Below are 23,178 nucleotides of genomic sequence, written 5' to 3' on the forward strand. Positions count from 1 at the left end.
AGCGAGTTTTCCCGCGCGGGTGTAATGTGTGACGTGAACGCATAGCACCCGCACTGAATCCTGACCCATTCATTTCAATGGGTCTGTGTACATAAGCGTTTTTTTCACGCATCAGTTCTGTGTTGCGTGAAAATCTAAGCATGTTCTATATTCTGTGTTTTTAACGCAGCCCTGGCCCCATAGAAGTGAATGGCGCGTCAGTGAAAAACGCATCACATCCGCAAGCAAGTGCGGGTGCAATGTGTTTTTCACTGATGGTTGCTAAGAGACGTTGTTTGTAAACCTTCAGTTTTTAAAAAACGCATCAAGACGCATTGCTGATAACAGGAAGCAATAGCGTGTACTCACACTAAGGGTTAATGCACACAAACGTATTATTCTTCCATTTCTGTGACATTTTTTTACAGGTCTGTGACATTTTTTTACAGGTCTGTATACGGAACCTTTCATTTCAATGGGGCTTGAAAAAAACAGAAATGACTCACTGTGCATTCCATGTCCTATGTCTGCAAGTCCATTCAGACAAAAAAATAGAACATATCCTATTCTGCAAAAAAAACGGATGCAACATGGACGTCACAAAGATGTCATCCGTTTTTTTAGGGGGGATCCGTGTAATACATACGGTCGTGTGCATGAGCCCTAACACATACAGGTTCAGAGCCAATTTGCCCCTAGCCACAGGTCTCTGCACCCTCCAGCCCTGTTACCTCGCCATGCTATGCCACTCATCTCAGTATGGATTCTGTATACAGATTCCCGTTACTAAGGGCTGTTGCCAGGGGCGTGGCCAATGTAAATCAGCAGCTGAGCGCAACTGTATCATGGGAATTGTAGTTTGTTGCCAAATCACTTGCGCTTTTTTCCATATCATTGAATGAGGTAAATATTTTAATATTTTCATCAATAAAACAGCAAAGGAACAGGAGAATTCATAAAATAAAGCAGTACGATGTCAAACGGGCAAGGACTTCAGTTCCCACAATCCCTTGCACGTCGAAGGCCCCCGAGTACCGAGTAAAACTAAACATTTTCGGTAAGAGGATATTTTATCCCGGACACTGGGGGCCGCAGGTCGGGCTCACTGCCCGTTTCGCTTCGGTTTGTCCTGTAGAACGGGCAGAGACCTGAACAGGCATCGCCCTGGACACCTCTCCCCGCCCACCGCCCTGCTCGTCAGCTAGGAAAACCCCGCGGCCGCCGGAAGGAGGCCCTCTCTCCAGGATCCGCCATTAGCAGGAGGTAAGTGTGGCGGCAGGGCTCCCGGGTTTCGGGCATACGTCCTTTGTACCGGGGCTCGGGGAGGGCGTGCTTCCCGGTATTCGTGTCTGTAATAACCGCTTGTCATGTTCTGCAGGTGGATCCGGCGCCAGGATGCAGATCTTCGTGAAAACCCTCACGGGGAAGACCATCACCCTCGAGGTGTGTGCCCGGGCAGCTGCGTGTGTGGTGGGGGCGGCTGGTAGTGTGGCCCCCTGTTATACACAGGAGCCAGGACATGTGCTGTGCCCTCTCTATAGTCTACCATGTGTGCCTGTAGTCTATGGGAGGAGTGAGAGCCCATCGTGGAAGGGGAGTCCGGACCCTGCACCCTGTAGGACTAAAATTGTCCAGGGGGCAGCGTGAAATAAAAAAACCTCATTCAATTAAAATGTCTGGGTGCTAGGGTCCCCCTGTCCCAGTGCTGATGACATGGTGGTCATTGCTCCAGTGACCACTATAATCGTGTGCTGGTGTCAGTGGGCACATGAATGGCATGTCGCTGCTGAGGCCAGTGATTGGCTGCAGCCCCATGTGACTGATGGATGTGATAACACAGGGCTAGTGGGGATCACTTTAAGGGTGCATTCACACAACTATGTATTTTGCAAACTGTAAAAAAGACAGGTGATGTCTGGTTTTTTTTTTTTTTTGTCGATCTATTGTAACACCCATATTTGTCTGCAAAACAGACAAGAATAGGACTTGTCTTTTTTGTGTGACTGCGGAACGGCCATACAGGTGTGGACAGCCCATGGTGTGCTGTCCGTGTTTTTTGTGGCCCCATTGAAATGAATGGGTTTGCATCTGATCTGCCAAAAATGCGGATCGGATGTGGAGTAAAAATATGGTTGTGTGAATGGGGTCTAATGGGAATCTGTCATTGTGATCTGGGACTATCTACTGTAGTACAGGAGTAGTCCTTGCTGTCGGTGCTTAGTCCTGTGCTGAAGTACACTGCCAGGACTGCCTTGCACAGTAGGCCTCTCCATTATGTTAGGCTACTCTCACAGTTGTGTTTGGTGCGGATCCGCACCGATAACACAGGTATGCAAAAAAAAAAGCTGTTTTGGTTATTCCACGTGATCTGTTTTTTTGGTGCGCTGAATCTAAAAATGACCTCCATTTTGTCATAGGACATCACGTTTCCTGGCAATTTTAGGTTACTATGTTAAATAAGGCAATACCTCAAAATAAATGGAAATAGACTTGTAAAATGAAAATTTTATTAGATTACTTTTTTTTCATGAAAATCCTTTTTTGAACTGAAATGAGCTCACCTACACACACTAAACTCGAGCCTTCTAATGTCTGGTCCGACGAACACCCCTTCCTTCAATTTTCCCTCTGACATGCCTGGAAAGCTTGGTGACCAAGTATTTGAAGCATTCTCCATCTCTTGGAAGTGATTTTTACGAATTGCTTCATCAATCCAAATTTTTTGTGGGAAGGTGGTAGAGGAACTTTATGGGAAGGTACCAAAGTTTCTGGGAGGACTTTTTTTTTTTTTCCACCAACTGTTAGCACCCTTGGCTGCCAACTCTTCTTGGTCCAGTGATTGTCAGTCTCGACTGTCCCATAGACACAGAAAACAAGAGTATTTGGTATACCCAGCTTGTTGCCCGAGCAGCGTGGACAAGACCTTCAAGTCCCCACACACTTGCCAACCATGGTCTTCATATTTAAAGGGGTTCTTATCATGGACAATGGGGGCATATCACTAGGATCTGCCCCTATTGTCTTTATAGGTGTGGGTTCCAATGCTAGGACCCGCACCTATATCTAGAACTGAGCCCCACAAGGAGGTAGCTAGAGGACTCCTGCCCGGCCACCACCAAGCCTGCTCCCTATAGAGGTGAATGGAAGCGTACTGTGCATGTGCACCCCCGCTCCCCTTCATTTCTGTGGGGCTGATTGAAATAGCTGAGACAGCGCTCGGCTATTTTCGCTGGCCCCATAGAAAATGAATGGGAGGGCGCATGTGCAGTGCGCCCTCCTTTGCTTGCGGGGCCCTGTTCTCGATATAGGTGTGGGTCCCAACGCTGGGACCCGCACCTATAAGAAAACGGGGGCATATCCTAGCAATATGCCCCCATTGCCCACGATGAGACAACTCCAAGTTTATGAAGAACCAATTCCAAGTTTCCTTCAAGTGTACTGAATGACCTACAGGAATGGAAGCGTAAAAACCACCGTTGTGGACTAAAACTGCTTTGAGACTTTTGAAGAATCTATAAAAAGACACCATTGCTCTGAATCATATTGGATTTTAAATTGACCCATCAGACCTTCGACATCAATGCAATAAACCAACTTGTCTTCCTGGGCGAAGTAAGGAATGAATTCCTTTTCACAATGTCTTCCTTGAATTATGAAGATGACACTTCTGGCAACAATAAATTCCTGCTTCAGCCTTGATCCGAGTAACTCGGCGGCATCTTTGGGAAGATTCAGGTCTCTTACCAAATCAATCATCTCCTCCTGAGAATTAATTTTGTTCTTGTATCATCTTCAAAGTCAGATTCTTCAGGAAAGATTAACCCCTTCTACTATTAGAAGCACAGTCAGGGCTGAGTATCCCAGTAGTCAGACATGTTACTCAGAACAGCACTTGTATTCACCCCCTTTGCAGGGGAGGAGAGGCAGAGATGGTTTACCTACAAAAATACAACAAAGGGTCAAGAAGAGAACTAGGGAACTGAGGAAATAGAATTCCCCACCCCCTAAAACTTGCTCAGCTTATGTATATATTGCTGACCATCAGATTTACAGTGCTATATTTTTTACATAACTCAGACAACCCCTTTAATTTTTGGGGGCATTTTAGATCTTAAATGCACTTATGTGAATTAATTGTAATTTAAACTTTAAATTTGGTTCAAAACCCAATTTTTTTATTTTTTTTTGGGGGGGGGGGCATTTTGTGGACAATCATGACTAGGAGTTCAATATTTTGTTTTCAGCACACCAAAATACATGGAAATTAGATGAAAATAATCACAGCTTTTTAGTCGCAGACCTGTGTAATACAACCATCTGCATCCGTTCAGCGCGGATCCGTTTGTATTATCTTTAACATAGCCAAGACGGATCCGTTCCTATTGACTTACATTGTGTCAGGACGGAGCCGTTTGCCTCCATCGTCAGGCAGACAAACGCTGCAAGCAGCATTTTGGCGTCCGCCTCCAGAGCGGAACAGAGGCAGAACTGATGTATTCTGAGGGGATTCTTTTCCATTCAGAATGTATTAGGGCAAAACTGATCTGTTTTGGACCGCTTGTGAGAGCCCTGAACGGATCTCGGAAACTGAAATCCAAAACGCCAGCATGAAAGTAGCCTTAGTGCAGCAGTCTGTTTTTCAGTGCTGACAGCGGGGGAATGGGGTGGGGGCAGTAGAAAAATAAAAAATGCAGGACTACTTATTGTATACTTGAGCTGAAGTGGAGCATTACTGAGTTGACCCTAAGCCCGCTTTCACACAGTTTTGGTCAGTGGCTTCCATCAGTGATCCTGAGCCTAAATCTGGTGTGGTGCCTCCTCAGGCGAGGTATACTGAAAGTATTTGCTCTTGTTCTGTGTTTTTGACCTGTATTTGGTTTTGGTGCAGGATCACTGATATGGCCTAACCTGGAGGGCTGCTTTGTAACTAATCTCTGAAGGATCTCCAGCCATTACTTGGTATGGCCTCACGTTTTACCCTTTTAAAGGAGCCGTCTAGGCACAGAGCCCCCATAGTCTTCCTCCCAGTGCTGCTGTACTGAGGGGGATCTGTATGGAGACAGCCGATCCTGTGATCGGTTTCCCCATATGAGGCCTAGTTCACACTTCTGTGGTTTGGTCATTGATTTCTAACAGTGAGTGCGAGCCAGAAGTGGAGCCTCCACAGACATGAGGTATAATAGAAATCTTACAATCACTGACCAAATCAATGAAATGTGAAGTAGACCTAACGGGTCTATTAGACGGGCAGGTTTTCTGCCCAATGACCGCTAACAAGTGTAATACTGCCTCGCATGATGAACGCGCACGTTCATTGGGTAATACACCTCTTTCAGCATGCTGAATGATCAGGATTTGCTGCGGCAGGTCTTGCTGTCTAATTACGATCTGCCTGCAAACCACTGTAGAGCATGGCGAGGAGCGGTGGCATAGCTATCGCTCCTCCCCTTGTTGCTGAGGAGATCGCTGCATGTAATAGCAGTCTCCTCGGCAAGCAGGCGATTGCCGAGAGGGAGCCCTTCAATTGTCTGTGATCGGAGTGTCTGATACAGGCGTAACTCTGGGAGATACAGGAACAGCAGTGTGAAGGCCCACAGATGGCATTATCAGGGCACTCATTTTGGTTGGATGTAGTTGAAAAGCATTCCATTTTTAATGTTCTTTTCTTGTATAGGTTGAACCCTCTGATACTATTGAAAATGTCAAGGCTAAGATCCAGGATAAGGAAGGTGAGTCTGTGGTCCTGGGATGTCCTATGGATCTCCTGTGCTCGCTGTAATACCCTGCATGCCACATTGGTGCCAGGAGTCGGCTCCCTGGCGGTCTGATGTTGAAGACCTGTCCTGAGGGTAGGTCATCAATATAAAAAAGCAGAGAACCCCTTTAGGTTGTGACGCTTAACCCTTCAGTTGCTGCCTGATTTTTCTGTTTTGTTGCTTGTAAAACCACATTACAAGCCTCTTTAACCGAGGCCTATAGACAAGGCAAGTATCGGAAACAAGCCATTCGTTCCCAATAATTGCCTGCTCGTCGGTGAATGTGAACTACATTTACATGCAGCAGCCATCTCCTCGGTATGGACATGAGCGGTCACTAATGTCCCCCAATTTTTTCTGGGGTGCACATCAATAATGCTTTCAGCATTTGGTGGAACCTCTACATAGGCCGAAATATTAAGAACAAGCGTTCATATATTACGGATGCTCTGCCCGTGTGAACGCGTCTTAAACCTGGGGAACACATTTGATAATGTTATGTTTCTTGCGTAAGGATTTAGTTTTTGCTTTCACTTAGAACTTTATTTGTTCCGTCTCTCTAGGTATTCCTCCTGATCAGCAGAGGTTGATCTTTGCCGGCAAGCAGCTGGAAGATGGCCGCACTCTCTCTGATTACAACATCCAGAAGGTAGGCTTGAGAGTTTCATACTTTCTAATGGAAACTTCCATTTTTTTTTTTTTGAAGGGATTTGTTAGATTTTTCTTGAAGGAATATGAATGGTTTGTGTGTACATACAATGTCACAGCAACCATTGCCTATTCTAGAGGCGTGCCTCCTGCCAATACTAATGGCAGCTCAGTATCAGCAGGTGCTCCAGGCATACAAAGGTTCATGGAAGTCTAACGACTTACTTTCATGTGGTACACAAGAAATGGTCTCCTGACCTCTAGACAGTGTCGCCTAAAAATCAAGTGGGTGCAGGTCATACGTGTCAGTTTGTCTATAAAAGGGAAGGCTTGTATAAATGTGGCATTGAGGACATTAGAATATGATGTACTGTACATGGCAAATGCTTTTTTCGGTGGTGGCTGGTTTATTAGTGCTGATCATTGGCATAGTTGGATCTTACATGCATTGCTTTACCCTTGTAGGAGTCCACCCTCCATTTGGTGCTGAGGCTCCGTGGTGGTGCTAAGAAGAGAAAGAAGAAGTCTTACACCACACCCAAGAAGAACAAGCATAAGAGAAAGAAGGTCAAGCTTGCTGTGCTCAAGTACTACAAGGTGAAGTTTAGTAGTATTGTTGACCAGGCAAATTGAGATGCGATACTAGCCTTAGAGGAAATTAAAGGAAACCTGTCACCTGGATTTTGTGTATAGAGCTGAGGACATGGCCTGCTAGATGGCCACTAGCACATCCACCATACCCAGTCCCTATAGCTCTGTGTGCTTTTATTGTGTAAAAAAATCGATTTGATACATATGCAAATTAACCTGAGATGAGTCAGAGCTTGAAAATATGACTCTGGTCACACAAGTAAGATATGACTCTTTTGTTAATTTGCATATGTATCAAATCGGTTTTTTGACACAATAAAAGCACACAGAGCTATGGGGACTGGGTATTGCGGATGTGCTAGCGGCCATCTAGCAACCCATGTCCTCAGCTCTATACCCAAAATCCTGGTGACGGGTTCCCTTTAAGAAATTAGTAGGCCGCCTCCTGCTCTGTATCTTGGGCCCTCAGAGGCATTCAGTGTGTGCCTTCATTTTAGATTGCTTCAAATAATCATAATTGTTGGACTCTCTATTAAATTGAAACTCGAGCTTTAAAGGGACACTGACAGGCCCGTTATTTAGTTATTCCTATGCATTCATAGGTCTATTAAAGTGTATTCCAATCACATAAGAGTACCCCCTGTCCGCATTTTAAACCATGTAAAAACAACTTTATAATCATCTGTCAATCACCTTCCTTTATGCCCAAGGGGCTTTTTTACTCCTACCTTTGTGCCCAGCCGTGCCCCAACTGTCGCTTCCTAGTGCCACCCAGCTCATTATTATTCACTGCGCTGGGCAGCTTTTACAGTCCCCGAGACGGCGCAGCAGGAGACGCTGGCATTGAATAAGGGATGCAGGCGCACTGCGAGTGAGGGTGCCGGGCAAGTTATCCGGCGCACGCGCAGAAGGTACAAGTGAGTTCAATGCAGCAGGAGACCCTGGCATTGAACTCGCTTGTACCTTCTGCGTGTGCGCCTGGATAACTTGCCCAATGGTTCCTATTGGCCTGCCGAAAATAGCAGAGCAAGTGCTCCCAGCTATTTTTGGAATTCCCATACAAATGAATGGGAGCGCACTGCACTAGCGTGGCCACCACTTCCGCTCCCTTTTATGGGGCCGACGGAAATAGCCGAGACAGCGCTTGGCTGTTTTCGGAGACCCTGTATAAATGAATGGAGGGCAGCCGCACATGCTTTGAGATAGGTACAGGATGCCCCCATTGTCTGAGATTGCCACCTTCACGTTTTGATGTTGTAATTCTTTAGCTTATTAAATGAAAGTGTCTCACACATCTAATCTTTTGTAGGTTGATGAGAATGGAAAAATCCACCGCTTGAGGCGTGAATGCCCATCAGATGAGTGCGGCGCTGGAGTCTTCATGGCCAGTCACTTTGACAGGCATTACTGTGGGAAATGCTGTCTGACATACTGCTTCAACAAGCCTGAGGACAAATAAATGTACATGTGTTGATAATAAAAAAAAGTCCACCCACACATCACTTGTCGTCTCTTAATGTTACAGCATAGCTGCTTCTGTACCTGACAGGGAAGGAAGGCTAATATGTTTGGCTGTATTCACTGCATTAAAAAATCTGCTCCAGGACAAGTTAATGGGGTTTTATAAAATCCCATTTTTGCTCAATGGCTGCTCTGACTTCTCAAACTGCCACGTCGGTGGTTACTCTTGGCAAAATCCACAATGCATGCAGACTTGCAGCACCTTATAGGAAATTCTTCAGTTATAGGTAATCGGACCCTAATAAACAAGTGCATTACATGTACTGACTTATTGATAAAGCATGTCTGCATTTTTGTTAAGGTTTATTAGGACTAGTCTTGCTTGGACACAGCAACAAGTGTGAGTGAACAATGGCTGTGAGATATATCTATCTCTTCACTGTTTAACTACTTAGATGCCATAGCCAATAAGTACCATAGCCTCTATGATTCTTGACATGGAAGTGACTCCCTCTGTTAGCCCAGCCTCCCCTCCAATGTGACTGGGGTGCTGATGGTTCCATGGCAGCTGAGGGGCCAAACAAAGATCCTTTTGTCTGCCATCAATATCTGCCTGTTAGGCTTTGTCAGCAGTGTGGTTAAATAGATTGTCAGTGTTACACTGGCTACAACAATTTGGAATATTAAGTATTTGCAGCTTCCTGTCCCCAGGAGGGTATACCCCCGCCCCCCCAAATTATGAAAATTCTGTAAAAGTTTAAAATAAAAAAACCAAAGGCTGAATTAATAAAAGCAGATTGCAACACTCTGCAAACACAATATATGAACGAATGCTATACTTGCTGTATGATTAAATGTGAGGTTCTTGGTAAATTTTCAGTCATTTGTGCCCATCCACTATGGCAAGGTGACCACTTTTAGACAGGAACCTACAGTAAATGCTTTCTCTTTTGGTGCCAACCATTTGGGGAAGGCAGGTTCCACATGCAGTATATACTGGATCAACTCTGTATGCTAGATTTCCTGTTGTCAGCTGGCCTCCAATGAATACAGAGCAAGCAGGTTTCAGCTTTAGGATACAGCAATACTGGTCGCATGACTTGTTGCCAGCCTGGATAGCAGAATAGTGATGATCCCATAGAAGTGAATGTGATTGCTGTGAAAAACAGAAGTGCCCACCCTTTATGGCAAGGTTAGCTCTGTTGGATACTCAAAAATGCAGCTATTGAAAACACAGCCCATTCTGCAAAGAAAGTGACAGAAATAAAATCAAAAATAAATGTTATGGCTCTTGGAATGTAATCAATAGTCCTCAGTCAATGTACTTTCATGCAACTTCATTTAATAGAGAATAGTGTAAATAGCACATTTCTATATCCCTGAATTAAAATAAAAAATGCCTCCACCTGAAAAAGCTGTAAAGTCATGGCCACTATGGGTCTCTCTTCCACCTAATTGGTCCAATTGGCTGTGGTCAGGCAACATTTCTTTCTAGTAACAGACACAGAAGACGGCTCACAGGAAATAAGGGTGTCGGAGCTAGCTGAGAGCCTGATAAAACGACTTCTGAACATTACAGGAGCCTCCTGTCTGTGATTTCCCCCTCCTTATCTGTTGTGTGAGCTCCAGAGCTAAAAACAGTAGGAAGTAAGATGTCACAGCAGTACATCACTGGCTGATTCCACAGAAGGGAGATGTACCTGCTTGTGAGAGAAATGCATCTAGCTGTGCAGCTGAAATGGAGAATAATATGGCTGAAGGAGACATTGGGGAATCCAAAAAAAAAGTTTCTTCAGTTATGACTACAAAGAAGCACAGCCATTGTGCCACCTTTCTTGGAAAACTGAGGTATGCTTTAAAGTGTTTATCCCACAAATGGAAAAAATATAAATCTATGGATTATTGCATGCCATTATTTTAACTATAACAATCCACAAAAGCGCTCCAATGTACTTTCTACCCTCTTTGTTAGGGATGTCCCGATACCAGTATCCGTATCGATACTGGACATTTGCAGAGTACTTGTACTAGTGCAAATATCCCTGATACCACTGCCGATACCTGCTGGCCGCTTGCAGACCACTTGTGGTCTGCTGCTAATGGCAATCCCAAGCAAAAATGCATACAATGGAGAATGGATGAGCCCCCCCAGAGCGTTTAGCTTGGGGGATACATGGGGGCACATACACATAAAGGGTTAAATGTAGTTATAGGGGTATTTGGCGCCTTTTCTCCCCCCCCTTTTCTTATTTCCTCAGGTGAATTTTACCTCAGGTTAAGCTTACCTGGAAACCGGTTTTGGCAGGTTGGAAGCAGTTGTTGGACAAGTTGGCCAGATGTCTCCTGATTGGCTACGGCGGTTGCTGGGGGAGAAATCCATCACTCTGATTTGACAGAGAGCAAAACGGCGGGAAGCTGGCACCTTTATATTGCGGTGTTCCGCTGTATTGAGGTGCCAGTTTAAGAAGATTGTGACCTGCGGACTGAAGACGGCATGGAGGAGCTACTGCGGCAGCTGATCCTGAAAGCGGAGTCGGCCGGCGGTGAAGAATGGCTCAGGAGCTGTTTGAGCCAAGCGCCGCCTGAAGAGAAGGAGCCGGAAGAGGAGAGCCCAGCAGTGCCGGTGTCAGCAGCGGAGGAGGCGGCAGTCTGTCAGCTGATGGAGGGGAAGGTTTCAGCGCTTCCCTGCAAAAGAGCTAAGAAATCAGGGAGCGCTGTTTCTCCTCCTCCTGAGGCGGGACGCCGTAGCAGCAGAGCACAGAGCGCAGCCGGAAGCAAGAAGACGCGGCACCAGCCTTCCAGGAGGAGTTCGTCCGGAGCTGTGAGCGGCCTGCCTGCTGTGAGGAGAAGAGAGGACGTCGCAGAGGAGCGCAGGCCAGGGGGCGGAGCTACAAGATCATGTGACAGTTCGGCTCACATGAGCATCTATGAGAGGAATAGTGCGGGAAATTCAAATATGAGCAGCATTGTGGGGCAGCTTGTTGAGGAGCTCCCTCTTTCTGAGGTTGAGGTACCTCCAAGCCCCCATGGAAGAAAGAAGACAGCCTCTGGTGTGGTCCAGGAGGAGCAAGCGGATGGTGAGAAATTCAATGTGCAGTCTGTGTCTGAGTCCACGCTGTTGTCTGGGCTGGTTAAGCTGCTAGCAGAGTTTGCTAGCAGGCAGGTGCCCCACACAGCGTCTGACGTTTGGGTCAAGAACACAAAGCAGGTTGCTACTAGTAACGCTGCAGGTAGTTCTAGGCCAGTGCTGGAGAAAGGCTTTGGTGTTAATGAAATGTGTATGAAGGAAGCAATGGTTTGTGAGGTATCGCCTCTGGGTTATCATCTGGCAGCTGGTATTAAAGAGAAAATTTGGAGGTTAGAATTTGTGGAAATCATGTCCCTGTTGCCTTCTGCTAGGGAGCATGTGGTACGTGAGAAGAAGGACGATAGGAATGATGAGGAGAGAAAGCGTACGATGCCAAGGTCTTTCAACAATTGGCTGCAGGCCTTTTTTATATATGCTGCGGTCCTTGGTGAAAAGCATCCTGAGTTTTGTAGTGGCCTTTTCCAGCATTTGGACATTATTTTGGAAGCGTACAGAAATTTTAGTGGCATGGCATGGTACCAATATGATGAGGTGTTCCGCCAGAAGTTGGCGGTACACCCATCACTTAAATGGGGAGTTAAGGACATAGGTCTTTGGGTTAATTTAATGTTACCTCAAAAATCTTTTACACCCAAAACATTGAATACGCCTCAGCCTAGTTTGAGGAAAGGGGTATGTTTCGCCTTCAATGAAGCAACTTGTAAGTGGGCGTCTAATTGCCGCTATAAACACGAGTGCTCTTTCTGCGGTGGCACTCATCCTATGCTGAGGTGTTTTAAAAGGGTTTCACAATCCAGTCAGCAGCAGCCTTCCACAAGAGAGCAAGTTTCTAAAAGCACCGACCCCAGTGAAGCTTTTAGAAATGCTTCCATGGTTAAGGCAGTACCCTAATCAGACGGCAGCAAAGTTATTAATTGAAGGTTTTCAATACGGTTTTTTGGTTCCTGAGTTTACAGGTGAGGGCTGCTGCTGGGTGGATAATATGAAATCCGTCAGTTTATTAAGAGACGTAGTGAGAAGTAAGTTGTTTAAAGAATTAGAGCTAGGTAGAATAGCGGGGCCTTTTGTTAACCCTCCTTTTGTAAATTTCCGTATTTCACCTTTAGGAGTTGTTCCCAAAAAGGCTGCAGGGGAGTTTAGACTTATACACCATTTGTCATTTCCTGATGAATGTTCACTTAATGATGAGGTGGATAAGTCTGAATCCTCAGTTTTTTATGCGTCATTTGATGACGCATTGGCTTTGGTAAGACATTTCGGGATGGGGGCCTTGCTGGCCAAGGCGGATGTGAAATCAGCCTTTCGCTTGTTGCCAGTTAGGCCTTCGGGTTTTAATTCGTTAGGATTTCAGTTTGATGGTAGTTACTATTTTGATAAATGCATGCCTATGGGGTTTTCGTTATCTTGTTTTTATTTTGAAGCATTTGCAACGTTTATTAATTGGGTTTTACAGTCGTTGGTTCCAGAAGGGGGTTTATTACACTATTTAGATGATTTTTTGTTTGTTGGTGATTGCAGTTCTAGTTTGTGTTCAGAATTGTTATTTAAATTTTTAAAGGTTTGCGAGGGTTTTGGGATCCCTGTAGCGGAAGAAAAGACGGTATTTCCTTGTACTTGTTTAGAATTCTTGGGCATAGTAATAGATACAGCTAATATGGAATTTCGTTTGTCTTCTGAGAAGTTAGTTAAAATTGAATTGTTGTTGGTGTCGTTATTGGGGAAGGAAAAATGCACTTTAAAAGAAATGCAGTCGTTGCTAGGGTCATTAAATTTTGCTTGCAGAATTATTCCTATGGGAAGGGTTTTTTCTAAACGTCTTTACTTTGCTACGCGGGGCCTTAAATCTCCTCGCTCTCATATCAGGCTAACTAGGAGTCTGAAAGAGGATATGTCAATGTGGTTAGAATTTCTAGAAAATTTTAATGGGGCAAACTGCTGGCAGGAGGAGTTCGTGGAATCAGATGCTTTGGGTTTATTCACAGATGCAGCGGGTAGCTGTGGTTATGGGGCTTATTGGGATGGCAAGTGGTCGGCGGAGGCCTGGCCATCTGTTTGGATAGGCAATGGAGTGACTCGTAATATCGTCTTATTAGAATTTTTTCCGGTGGTAGTGTCAATTGTTTTATGGGGTAGTCATTTTAAGAATAGAAGGATTTTGGTCAATACGGATAATAAAGGTGTAGTTTTTGCAATCAATACTCTTTCTTCTAAGTGTGTTTTAGTAGTTAAATTGCTAAGGCATTTTGTGCTTTGTTGTTTGAAGCTTAATATTTGGGTTAAGGCGAAGTATGTTCAAGGTAAATGTAATAATTTGGCGGACTCTCTGTCTCGTTTTCAGTTTGCCAGATTTCGGGAGCTAGCGCCAGAAGCGGAGTTGGAGGGATTGCCATGCCCTCAACATCTTTGGGACCTGTTATGGGAGTGATTTCAGAATCAATCAGACAGTCAGTGGCTAATAAAACATGGGCCGCGTACGCAGCCGCATGGAGGGACTGGGTTTTATTCTCTAATGCGTTGCCCAATGATGTGGATGACCTTGCTTGTGGTATGTTATTTGTAGCAAGCTTATTTAATAGGAACTTGTCATTTTCGTCAGTCGCTAGAACAATAGCAGGGATTTCCTTTTTTCTTAAGATGGCAGGCAAGAAGCCGTTAGCAGCTTATTTTCCAATTAAACAGATGATGAAAGGTTACCGTAAGAAATTCTCAGGTATTGATACTAGGAGGCCAATTTCAGTGGAGTTATTAGGGAGTTTATATGATATTTTGCCGGCAGTTTGTTTTGATGGTTTTGAAGTTTTACTTTTTAGGACAAGCTTTATTTTAGCATTTTTTGCAGCATTAAGGATAAGTGAATTGGTGTCTGCTAGCCGTTTAGTATGTTCTGGTTTGAAAATGGAGGAGGTTGTGTTAAATACCGGTTTTGTTGAAATTTTGTTGAGACGGTCAAAGACGGATCAATATGGGAGGGGTAGAATTATAAGGTTGAATGAGTGGGCGGGTTCTTCATTGTGTCCAGTTGGTATAGTTTGTGCTTGGCTTGGAACTCGCCCGTCTGGTCTTCCTTCCTTTTTAATTCATAAGGATGGTTCCCCCTTAACTAAATTTCAATTTAGTGCTGTACTTAAAAAATGCATGGCTGCACTTGGGCTGAGTTCTTTAAAAATTACTTCACATTCCTTTAGAATAGGGGCAGCAACTGAGGCGGCCAGATTTGGCTTAGATAAGGCCGTCATCAAAAGGATAGGTCGTTGGGATTCGGATAGAGCTAGATTGTATGTCAGGCCTGAGTTATTATGACCAGACTAAATTATTTTCTATTTTTTCAGGGAGTCAGATAATTTGTTTGGATTTTGGGCCATTCGTATATATTCTGGGCCCAGAAGAGAGCAGAAAGGAGAACGTACACTGAGAACTTATCTTTTGATGGCTCATCCTTGCAGGTTTTGTGGCAGGGTATTAGAGGAATGGGATGGAGCAGTGTTTTACGGGTGATTCAAAAGCTACGCAATAATCTCCCTCATCCTAATATTTTAATCATTCATGCGGGTGGGAATGATTTGGGCAAAACGAAGACGTGTATGTTATTATGGGAAATGAAGAGGGATTTGTCACTGTTGAAATACATATTGCCAGACACTGTTTTGGTTTTTCTGAAATAGTGCCTCGCTTAGTCTGGTCTTTTAAAGAACAGTCATTCTGCGAGAAGATTCGTAAAAGAGTCAATAGAGCCATGTGCAAATTCATGCCCCTGCTGGGTGGTTTCTCTTACAGGCATATTGATCTGGAAGGATGGGAGATAGGTCTGTTTAGGTCAGACAATGTGCACCTATCCGAAATTGGGATTGATATCTTTAATTTAGGTTTGCAGGGCGCTATTGAGAAAGGGCTGCAATGCTTGTGGGGGGCCTCGCCTTGTTAAGGCGTGGCATGTGGGATTTATCGCTCAGCTACAGCTGAGTGGATTGTGGTTTTTAATGATTATTGGACGGAATTTTAATGGTTAAATTATTTATTTATGCTAATTTATTGAGTAATAATTTATGGTAATTTTTGGTAACCCATAATAAAGCATTGCGGCCTTTTCATCCAACTTTTGTGTTTGTGTGTTTTATTTATGTTAGGTATTGTTAGTTTATATTGGGGACTATTGTGTGTAGTGTGCCTCCATGGATGAGCCCCCCCAGAGCGTTTAGCTTGGGGGATACATGGGGGCACATACACATAAAGGGTTAAATGTAGTTATAGGGGTATTTGGTGCCTTTTCTCTCCCCCCCCCCCCCCTTTCTTATTTCCTCAGGTGAATTTTACCTCAGGTTAAGCTTACCTGGAAACCGGTTTTGGCAGGTTGGAAGCAGTTGTTGGACAAGTTGGCCAGATGTCTCCTGATTGGCTACGGCGGTTGCTGGGGGAGAAATCCATCACTCTGATTTGACAGAGAGCAAAACGGCGGGAAGCTGGCACCTTTATATTGCGGTGTTCCGCAATATAAACATCCGAAGTAATCCGATTCCTGCACTTTATACATTTCTGTACTGTCTTTGGATCTCCACCTGGCTTCATTACCTGTGACTCTGCCTGTTATTCTGGATATCCGGTTTTTGTTATTTATATACCATGTGATATTTATATGATTCTACTAGCCTGGATATCTAGATTGATATTTATATGTATATGTTTATATACTAGTGGTGCCGCTTTTCTTCTTGTGTGTTCCATACCCACCACAGTATTGTCTTTTATTTGTATTTTATTATATCTGGTCTCGTGTTAAGATTGTAATAAAGGTTGTATTCATTTCTATTTGTGCTGGCCCTATTTCCTTTTTTGGTGTTCTTCTCCCCAGTATTAAAATGAAGTTTTATGCAAATCGTCTTCGGATGTTTCATCCGAAGTCGTTTCGCCCATCCCTAGTGGTCACACGTTTGAGCCTTCTGTAGAAACCATTTAAGTCTTGAAATTCAAACCAGTATCCATTTCTTATTATTTGAAGCACACATTTGTCTGAAGTAATGTTGCACCAAGCAGGATAAAAGTTCGTAAGTCTGGCTCCTACTGCCGCTGAATAGCCCCTGGCATCAGAATTCACTCCTCGTGGATGGTGCTCCTGTATTTCTCCTGAAAGGAAGACTGGTCTCTACGATCTGTTTGTTTTCCTCTTCTTCTATAACCTCCTCTGAGGTAGAAACCAGCACCCCGGCGGCCACGAAATCTGAAAGGAAGTCTGTTATGCGTATTTGGAAACGCCAAGCCTTTCCCTTCTTTATTGTCTTTCAAAATGGTGTCCAATTGTGCTTCGAGGAGACCTCCAGGCTCAAATGGCAAGGCACAGAAATTACTTTGATACAGAGTCCCCAGACCAGGGCTTCAGCCAGATTGCCCTTCTAGTGGTATTAGCTAATGCCATATTCTTTGCAGATATCTTTAACACGTCTAGGGGAAAAGTCGGCAGCCAATTTTAATGATGATAACTGCTTATACAGCTGCTCTCTAGAAATACCCTCCTGGATGTCCTCTCTTAGATGAGAGAGCAAGAGACTTAATGCTCTGGCAACCGGAACGGATGCCATGGCAGCTTTGCTCATAGCAGCAAGATTACTGTAAGACCTTTTTCCGGAGAGAGTCCGCTTTACGATCCATGGAATCTTTCAATAGAGATGAAGTCTCCTGAAAAAAATGCACGTCTGGAAAGCTTTGCAACAGCTGGGTCTACTTTAGCCACTGTATCCCTGGGCTTGGATTCTGCAGGTGTTCCGGAATTTTTTGCTACCTGGTATTATTTGCTACCTACGTCACTTCCGGTAGTGACGTGGGAGGCGTGTGTCTCTCACCTCGGCTCCTGATTGGCTCTACTGGGGGTTTGGCGGCGCAGGCGCGGAGGATTAACCCGTATCGTGAACACGCCGAAGGTAGCAGAAAATTCCGGCGCGAAAAAGACGGCTCGGCTCAGGCGCAGTAGGAAAATTTGCCTAGTCCAGTTAACAAGGGCTACGGCGCATGCGCAGCTAGGGTAGGGTAGCAAATTTTTTAATCTTATTGGCCCTGGGGAAGTTAAAATTTTATTGGCCAGTGTGCAATCTTAAATGAACCGCCCGTTGCTGCTTCTAGGTAGTCTCTTTGTCTGACTAAACTACCCTAGGCGTGCATGCGCCGTGGCCCGTTATTTTAACCTACCTTCAGTGCAGCAAGCGAGCCTGTTATACTCGCGCTTGCGCACTGACCTGTAAAAATTTGCTACCCTACCCTAGGCGCGCATGCGCCATAGCCCTTTATTGTTAACTGGACTCTGCAAATTTTCCTACTGCGCCTGCACCGAGCCGTCTTTTTCGCGCATGCGCAGTGGGACGGAATTTTCTGCTACCTTTGGCGCGTTCACGTTACGGGTGAATCCTCCACGCCTGCGCCGACAAACCCCCGGCAGAGCCAATCAGGAGCCGAGGTGAGAGACACGCCTCCCACGTCACTATCGCAAGTGACGTGGGTAGAAAATAATTCCAGGTAGCAAAAAATTCCGGAACACCGGATCCGCTTTATAAACCGCTTTAAATCTGCCCCCAAATTCCATTCTCTTATCAGGGAATTTCCACTCTCATTCCATAATTGATTTCAATACCTGATGTGCTGGAAAAACTCTTGCTTTCTTTTTGGGAAGAGATTATCTGTATCTTAATTCAATGTTGTGTCATTTTCTAACTCCACTATTTTCTTAAACTCCTTGACCAAATGTCCAACATTTTCTTTTTAAACAAAAAGTTGTCCTCAGAAATTGGTACATCTGAGTCATCATCAGATCGAAATCTTCATCATCCTCTGACACCGCACACTCCTTACATATATCAATAGAAGAACCATCTGACATAGGCTGGATGCACAAGATACATCTTCTAGTCCTTTTCTTCCTGCGGTGAGATACAGATAATTCCTGTGCCTCAGGAACCTGGGAGGAACAGACATTACAGACATCCTGCATGAAGTCATCAGATAAAGGCCTCATGCACACAACTGTTTTTGTGTTCCGTTCCGCAAACTGGGGTTCTGTTGTTCCGTGATCCGTTTCCGTTTTTGTTTCTGTGTGTCTTCCTTTATTTTTGGAGAATCACGAGACATAAAGGAATGTAAAAAAAAAGGCTAAGACAGGTTTGCCATGCAAATGATAGGAAAAAAACAGATGCGGACGCGGATGACAATCTTGTGTGCTTCCGTGTTTTTTAGCGGTCCTATTGACTTGAATGGGTCCGCGAACCGGTTTCCTCGAAAATAATAGGACCGGTTATATTTTTTTGACGGACTGGAACCACGGATCACGGACGCGGATGGCAAACGGTGCATTAGCCGAGTTTTCAACGGACCCATTGAAAATCACAAAAAACGGTGCAATGGACACGGAATAAAACAACGGTCGTGTGCATGAGGCCAAAGGCTGCTGGCAACTGACACACATTCTTTGTTTAATTTTCTGCCTTTCCTTGGTTCCCATTCTGCTTGAGCTGTGACCTGACAGAACAGAACCCCTGTTCTGAACATGCTTCTGCAGATCCACAATTTTACCTTAGGAGGCTGCTGCTTAGGCACACGTCCACCTTGTGCAACCTGCAGCCACAATAAATAGCCTGCCAGGAAATACATCAATAATCAGCACCAGCAGGAATGTAAAACATAATGCAGGCAATAGTATATGTTAACGGGGCATGGCCTGAGAGGATACAGCCCTGCTCCTCTGTTATCCTGCACCATCCTCGGTCTGCAGCGCCGCTCAACACCTACACGGACCCCGGACGACTTTCCTGTGCTGTGCTGCTCCCTCCTGTGCCGAAATGACCCGCATCGGAAAAAAGGAGATGAAGCAGGGGGATGTCGGGCCAGCAACGCCGAAGTGGCCCGCCTAGGTAGATATGCACGTTTCTCCTCTGTGCCCCCCCGCCCCCCCTCCGAAACCAACGATCAGTTCTCCTGTAAAACCCTTAGGGGAGGAGCCCATACAAGATCCTACTGCAGGTCCTGAAAGGACATATATGGTCACCAAGATGGCGGCCCCAACCTCAGCAGGGGGGGGCAAGATAAGCAGGAAGGAACCCCCACAGGCACCAGCTACACACATGGAGCTAGAGAACCCTGCTGCTCCTGGAGATGAGCTCCCTATTAAAGATATTTTCAATGCGGTGAAACATTGCAGCAGCTCACTACACATTCTCAATACAAATATGGGGAGGTTACAGGAAAATGTCTCCCTCATCAGACAAGACCTCAGGCAGGTGTATGTATGTGAATATATCATATTCTGCATAGCAACAGATATTCAAATGAGGAGCTGAGGCATCCAATCACGGCTTGATCCTTAGGCTGGGTTCACACAGGCATTGCGGGTGCGTTGCGGGAACATGCACGATTTTTTCCACGCGAGTGCAAAGCGTTTTAATGACCTTCTACTAAGCATTCTTTATTTAAGAATGCTATTATTTTCTCTTATAACCATGTTATAAGGTAAAATAATACAGTGAATAGACTGTCATCTTAACAACCATGCATGAAAATCGCACCGCATTCGCACTTGCTTGCGGATGCTTGCGATTTTCACGCAGCCCCATTCACTTCTATGGGGCCTGCGTTCTGTGAATTACGCACAATATAAAGCTCATGTGCACAGAAGTGAATGGGTCCGGATTCAGTGCGGGTGCAATGCGTTCACCTCACGCATTGCACCCACATGGAAAACTTGCCCGTGTGAAAGAGGCCTTAGTCTGTATAAACTTCTGCACTGCGCAGCTCCACCTCTTTCGACAAGCGAATCAGAAAGAACACAAAAAAACTTGGAGATAATAATCCAATTTAGGAGAACTTTAGGAACTGGAAACCATGAAATTAGAAAAGACGATCGTCGATCATAGGAAATAAACAGGAATCTCTTTTGAAATGTAAATCTTTAGTGTCCTGTAACGATAGAAAAGTGTAGGGTGGGGTATTTGGGAGGGATGAGACTCGCTTCCCGTCTTTATAAAATCAATATTTTCCGTCATAGGACTAGGAAAATCATAAATTTTATGGCAGACGGGAGGCTCGTATCATTGCAATTTTAAAGCTACAAGACAATATAAAAGATAAGTTAAATATTATTATGATATCACTGACATAGAAATGTAAGGTCTATAATAGAAAGTTTTAAAAGTAGTGTCAGACGACCAGTCTGCTGTCTTAAATTATAACTGCCATATATATATTTTTTTATATTGGTTTGTGGTGATTAATATCTCCTTGGTGGCCCTATTTCAACTTTTCACTGAGTATTCAATTACCCCTTAATTCCACAGTTTTGTTCCCTATACTGCCTACTTTTACCTCTGCTTAAAATCAGGTTGCTATGCAGGGTCCGTCTATGTGTTGAAGGTCTATGTGTTGAAGGACAGAGGATGCAGAAGCACGCAGCGTGCAAGGTCACATTCCTGACAGCCAGGGACTGTAAGTAAATGATTAAAGCCAGGTCCTCCCCAGCAGCTGATAACAGTGCCTGGGCTGTGTGCACTTCTCCCTGTCCCTGCTCTTGGCAGACGCTCCCTCACTCAGCAGACTGGGACAATGCAGAGCTGAAGCAGCGCACAACAGGGAAGGGAGCTCTGCCGTCTGCTCAGTGTATAAATGAAAGCAACATGTGGTAAGAGGACCCCTTTGTGCTGCAGGAGATTAACCCTTTAGGGGGAGGGCTGTGGTTACTGACACTTTTGGGGGGCTATTGTTACTGGCTAGTGAGGGCAGGCGGGATTAGCCTCAGGGTGAGGGCAGTGGCGACCATCTTAACTGAATAGTGAGATTGCAGTTTATGCAGACTGGTTGCTAAGGGCTGAATCTTATTAAATAAGGGGTAAGTCAGTCTAATAGTAACTGATTCTGGAATATCATGTTATTAGTAACTACATACATGAAAATTGAAATTAGGGTCTAAGTGTGACAGTTATTCTTTAAGTATTTTGGTTAAAGAGCCTCCTGATTGGGATACTTTAGTTGTCATTGCGCTCCGAGTAGAGTGGGCGCCAAATATAGAAGTGTCAATGACAGCTAGTGACATGGTTTGTTTAACCTATCTGGCCAGAGTGGCCGATAATACTGGCAAATAAGGATGGCAAAAGGAAATCAGGAGTTGAGAAGAAGAAGAACGGTAAGGTTCAGTCATTAGTTCATAAGTCTTTAGACGTCTGACTATACATAGCTTTGGTTGAAGAGGAAAAGCTGGGTAAAATATAGATTGATGACCAGTTTTGGTATGGCGACATATGGAAAAAAGAACTCCTTACGGTCAGTATTGTCTATGTGATATATCTAATGCCCGAACGTCAGACATTCGTTTAAAAGATACAAGATATAAAAGGACAGTCAATTTGAAAGAAAGAAATGTGAGAGAAAGATCGTTATTATCATCCCAAGATAAAACAAAATTAAGTAAGACAGACACATCCCATGTAGTCTGATATCTGGGTAAAGGAGGTCTTTTAAAATGAATACCCTTCATGAGACAGCATATTAATGAGTGTTTACCCATCAGGGATAGAATCAATGGGTAAGTGGGTTGAAGAGATGGCTGACGATAAACGTTTATCATTCGATAAGCCTTGCCGGATTCAAAAGACTCAGAAAGGAAATTAAAGATGTGGGATAAAGCGGCAGATATGTGATCCAGATGGCATTGTGAGCACCAATGAACCCATATTTTCCAGGCTGACCTGTAAGCAGATCTGGTACCTGGAGCCCAAGCTTCTGTGAGGAGATCTTTAGCGGATTGTGAAAGTTCTGAACTAGATGTTGTTGGCCGATATCAACCAAACCACTAAAAAAAGAAGACCCGACAGAAGGAGGGGGTGGTAATTCCCGATGGGTCTGTAATAGTGGATTGGTGGGATGGAAGGATCCTCGGAATGTCTATCGTCATTCCCAGTAATTGAGGAAGCTATGATTGAGTGGTCCACCATGGGGTAATGAGAGCCACTGTGGCCTCCTGGTGTAGGACCTGAAGAAGAACTCTCGGTATGAGAGAAAAAGGAGGGAAAGCATACAGAATTCCTTGAGGCCATGATTAATTAAATGCGTCCACCCCCATAGTGTCCGGATCCGGACGCCAACTGAATAAATGAGGGATCTGGCAATTGAGTCGGGAAGCAAATAGATCTATTTGGAGAGCGTCTATCTTTTTGAAAATCAGTGGATCTAATCTCCAATTGCTGGAGTCGGATAGATAACGGGAATTCCAATCCGCCACTGAATTGGAAATTCCTGGAATATATTCCGCCCTCAGGACAATGTTCTTGTCCAAACAAAAATGACAAAAGTCTCTGGCAATATCCTCTAACATTTTGGATTTGGGACCCCCTAGACAGTTGATGTATTGGACCTCCGATATGTTGTCCAATCTGAGAAGAACACAACAGTTAGATTTGTGTTTTGTGAAACTCTTCAAGGCGAAAGAGCTGGCTAAAAGCTCTAGGCAATTGATATGGAGTGAAGATTCGGCTTCTGACCATCTCCCTCCTGTGGATAATGGGCCACAACGAGCGCCCCCAGCCGAGCAGACTCGTATCCGATTCGATCAACAAGTCTGGATTAGAAGCGAAAATCGTTTTTCTGTTCCATTCTTGAACATGGTGGAGCCACCAAGTTAATTCTTCCTTGGCG

General features: G+C 44.6%; 1 protein-coding gene across 1 annotated transcript; it reads left to right on the forward strand.

Annotated features, from left to right (window-relative positions):
* The first annotated feature begins 1,155 nt into the window (after nt 1–1,155).
* RPS27A (ribosomal protein S27a) lies at nt 1,156–8,471 on the forward strand. Its single transcript, XM_044289764.1, has 6 exons — nt 1,156–1,242; nt 1,358–1,422; nt 5,654–5,708; nt 6,299–6,384; nt 6,849–6,980; nt 8,284–8,471. Exons 2-6 carry the CDS (start codon nt 1,375–1,377, stop codon nt 8,431–8,433), a joined length of 471 nt encoding a protein of 156 aa, XP_044145699.1. The 5' UTR covers nt 1,156–1,242; nt 1,358–1,374; the 3' UTR covers nt 8,434–8,471.
* Nucleotides 8,472–23,178: the final 14,707 nt, after the last annotated feature.

This window comes from Bufo gargarizans, chromosome 4, assembly GCF_014858855.1.
Source record: "Bufo gargarizans isolate SCDJY-AF-19 chromosome 4, ASM1485885v1, whole genome shotgun sequence".
Taxonomy (NCBI): domain Eukaryota; kingdom Metazoa; phylum Chordata; class Amphibia; order Anura; family Bufonidae; genus Bufo; species Bufo gargarizans.

Coding starts and splice junctions, on each gene's coding strand:
- RPS27A (XM_044289764.1), top strand. CDS start 1,375: ATGCAGATCTTCGTGAAAACCCTCACGGGGAAGACCATCACCCTCGAG. Junction 1,423..5,653: donor GGAAGACCATCACCCTCGAG/GTGTGTGCCCGG, acceptor TTTCTTGTATAG/GTTGAACCCTCTGATACTAT. Junction 6,981..8,283: donor CTGTGCTCAAGTACTACAAG/GTGAAGTTTAGT, acceptor AATCTTTTGTAG/GTTGATGAGAATGGAAAAAT.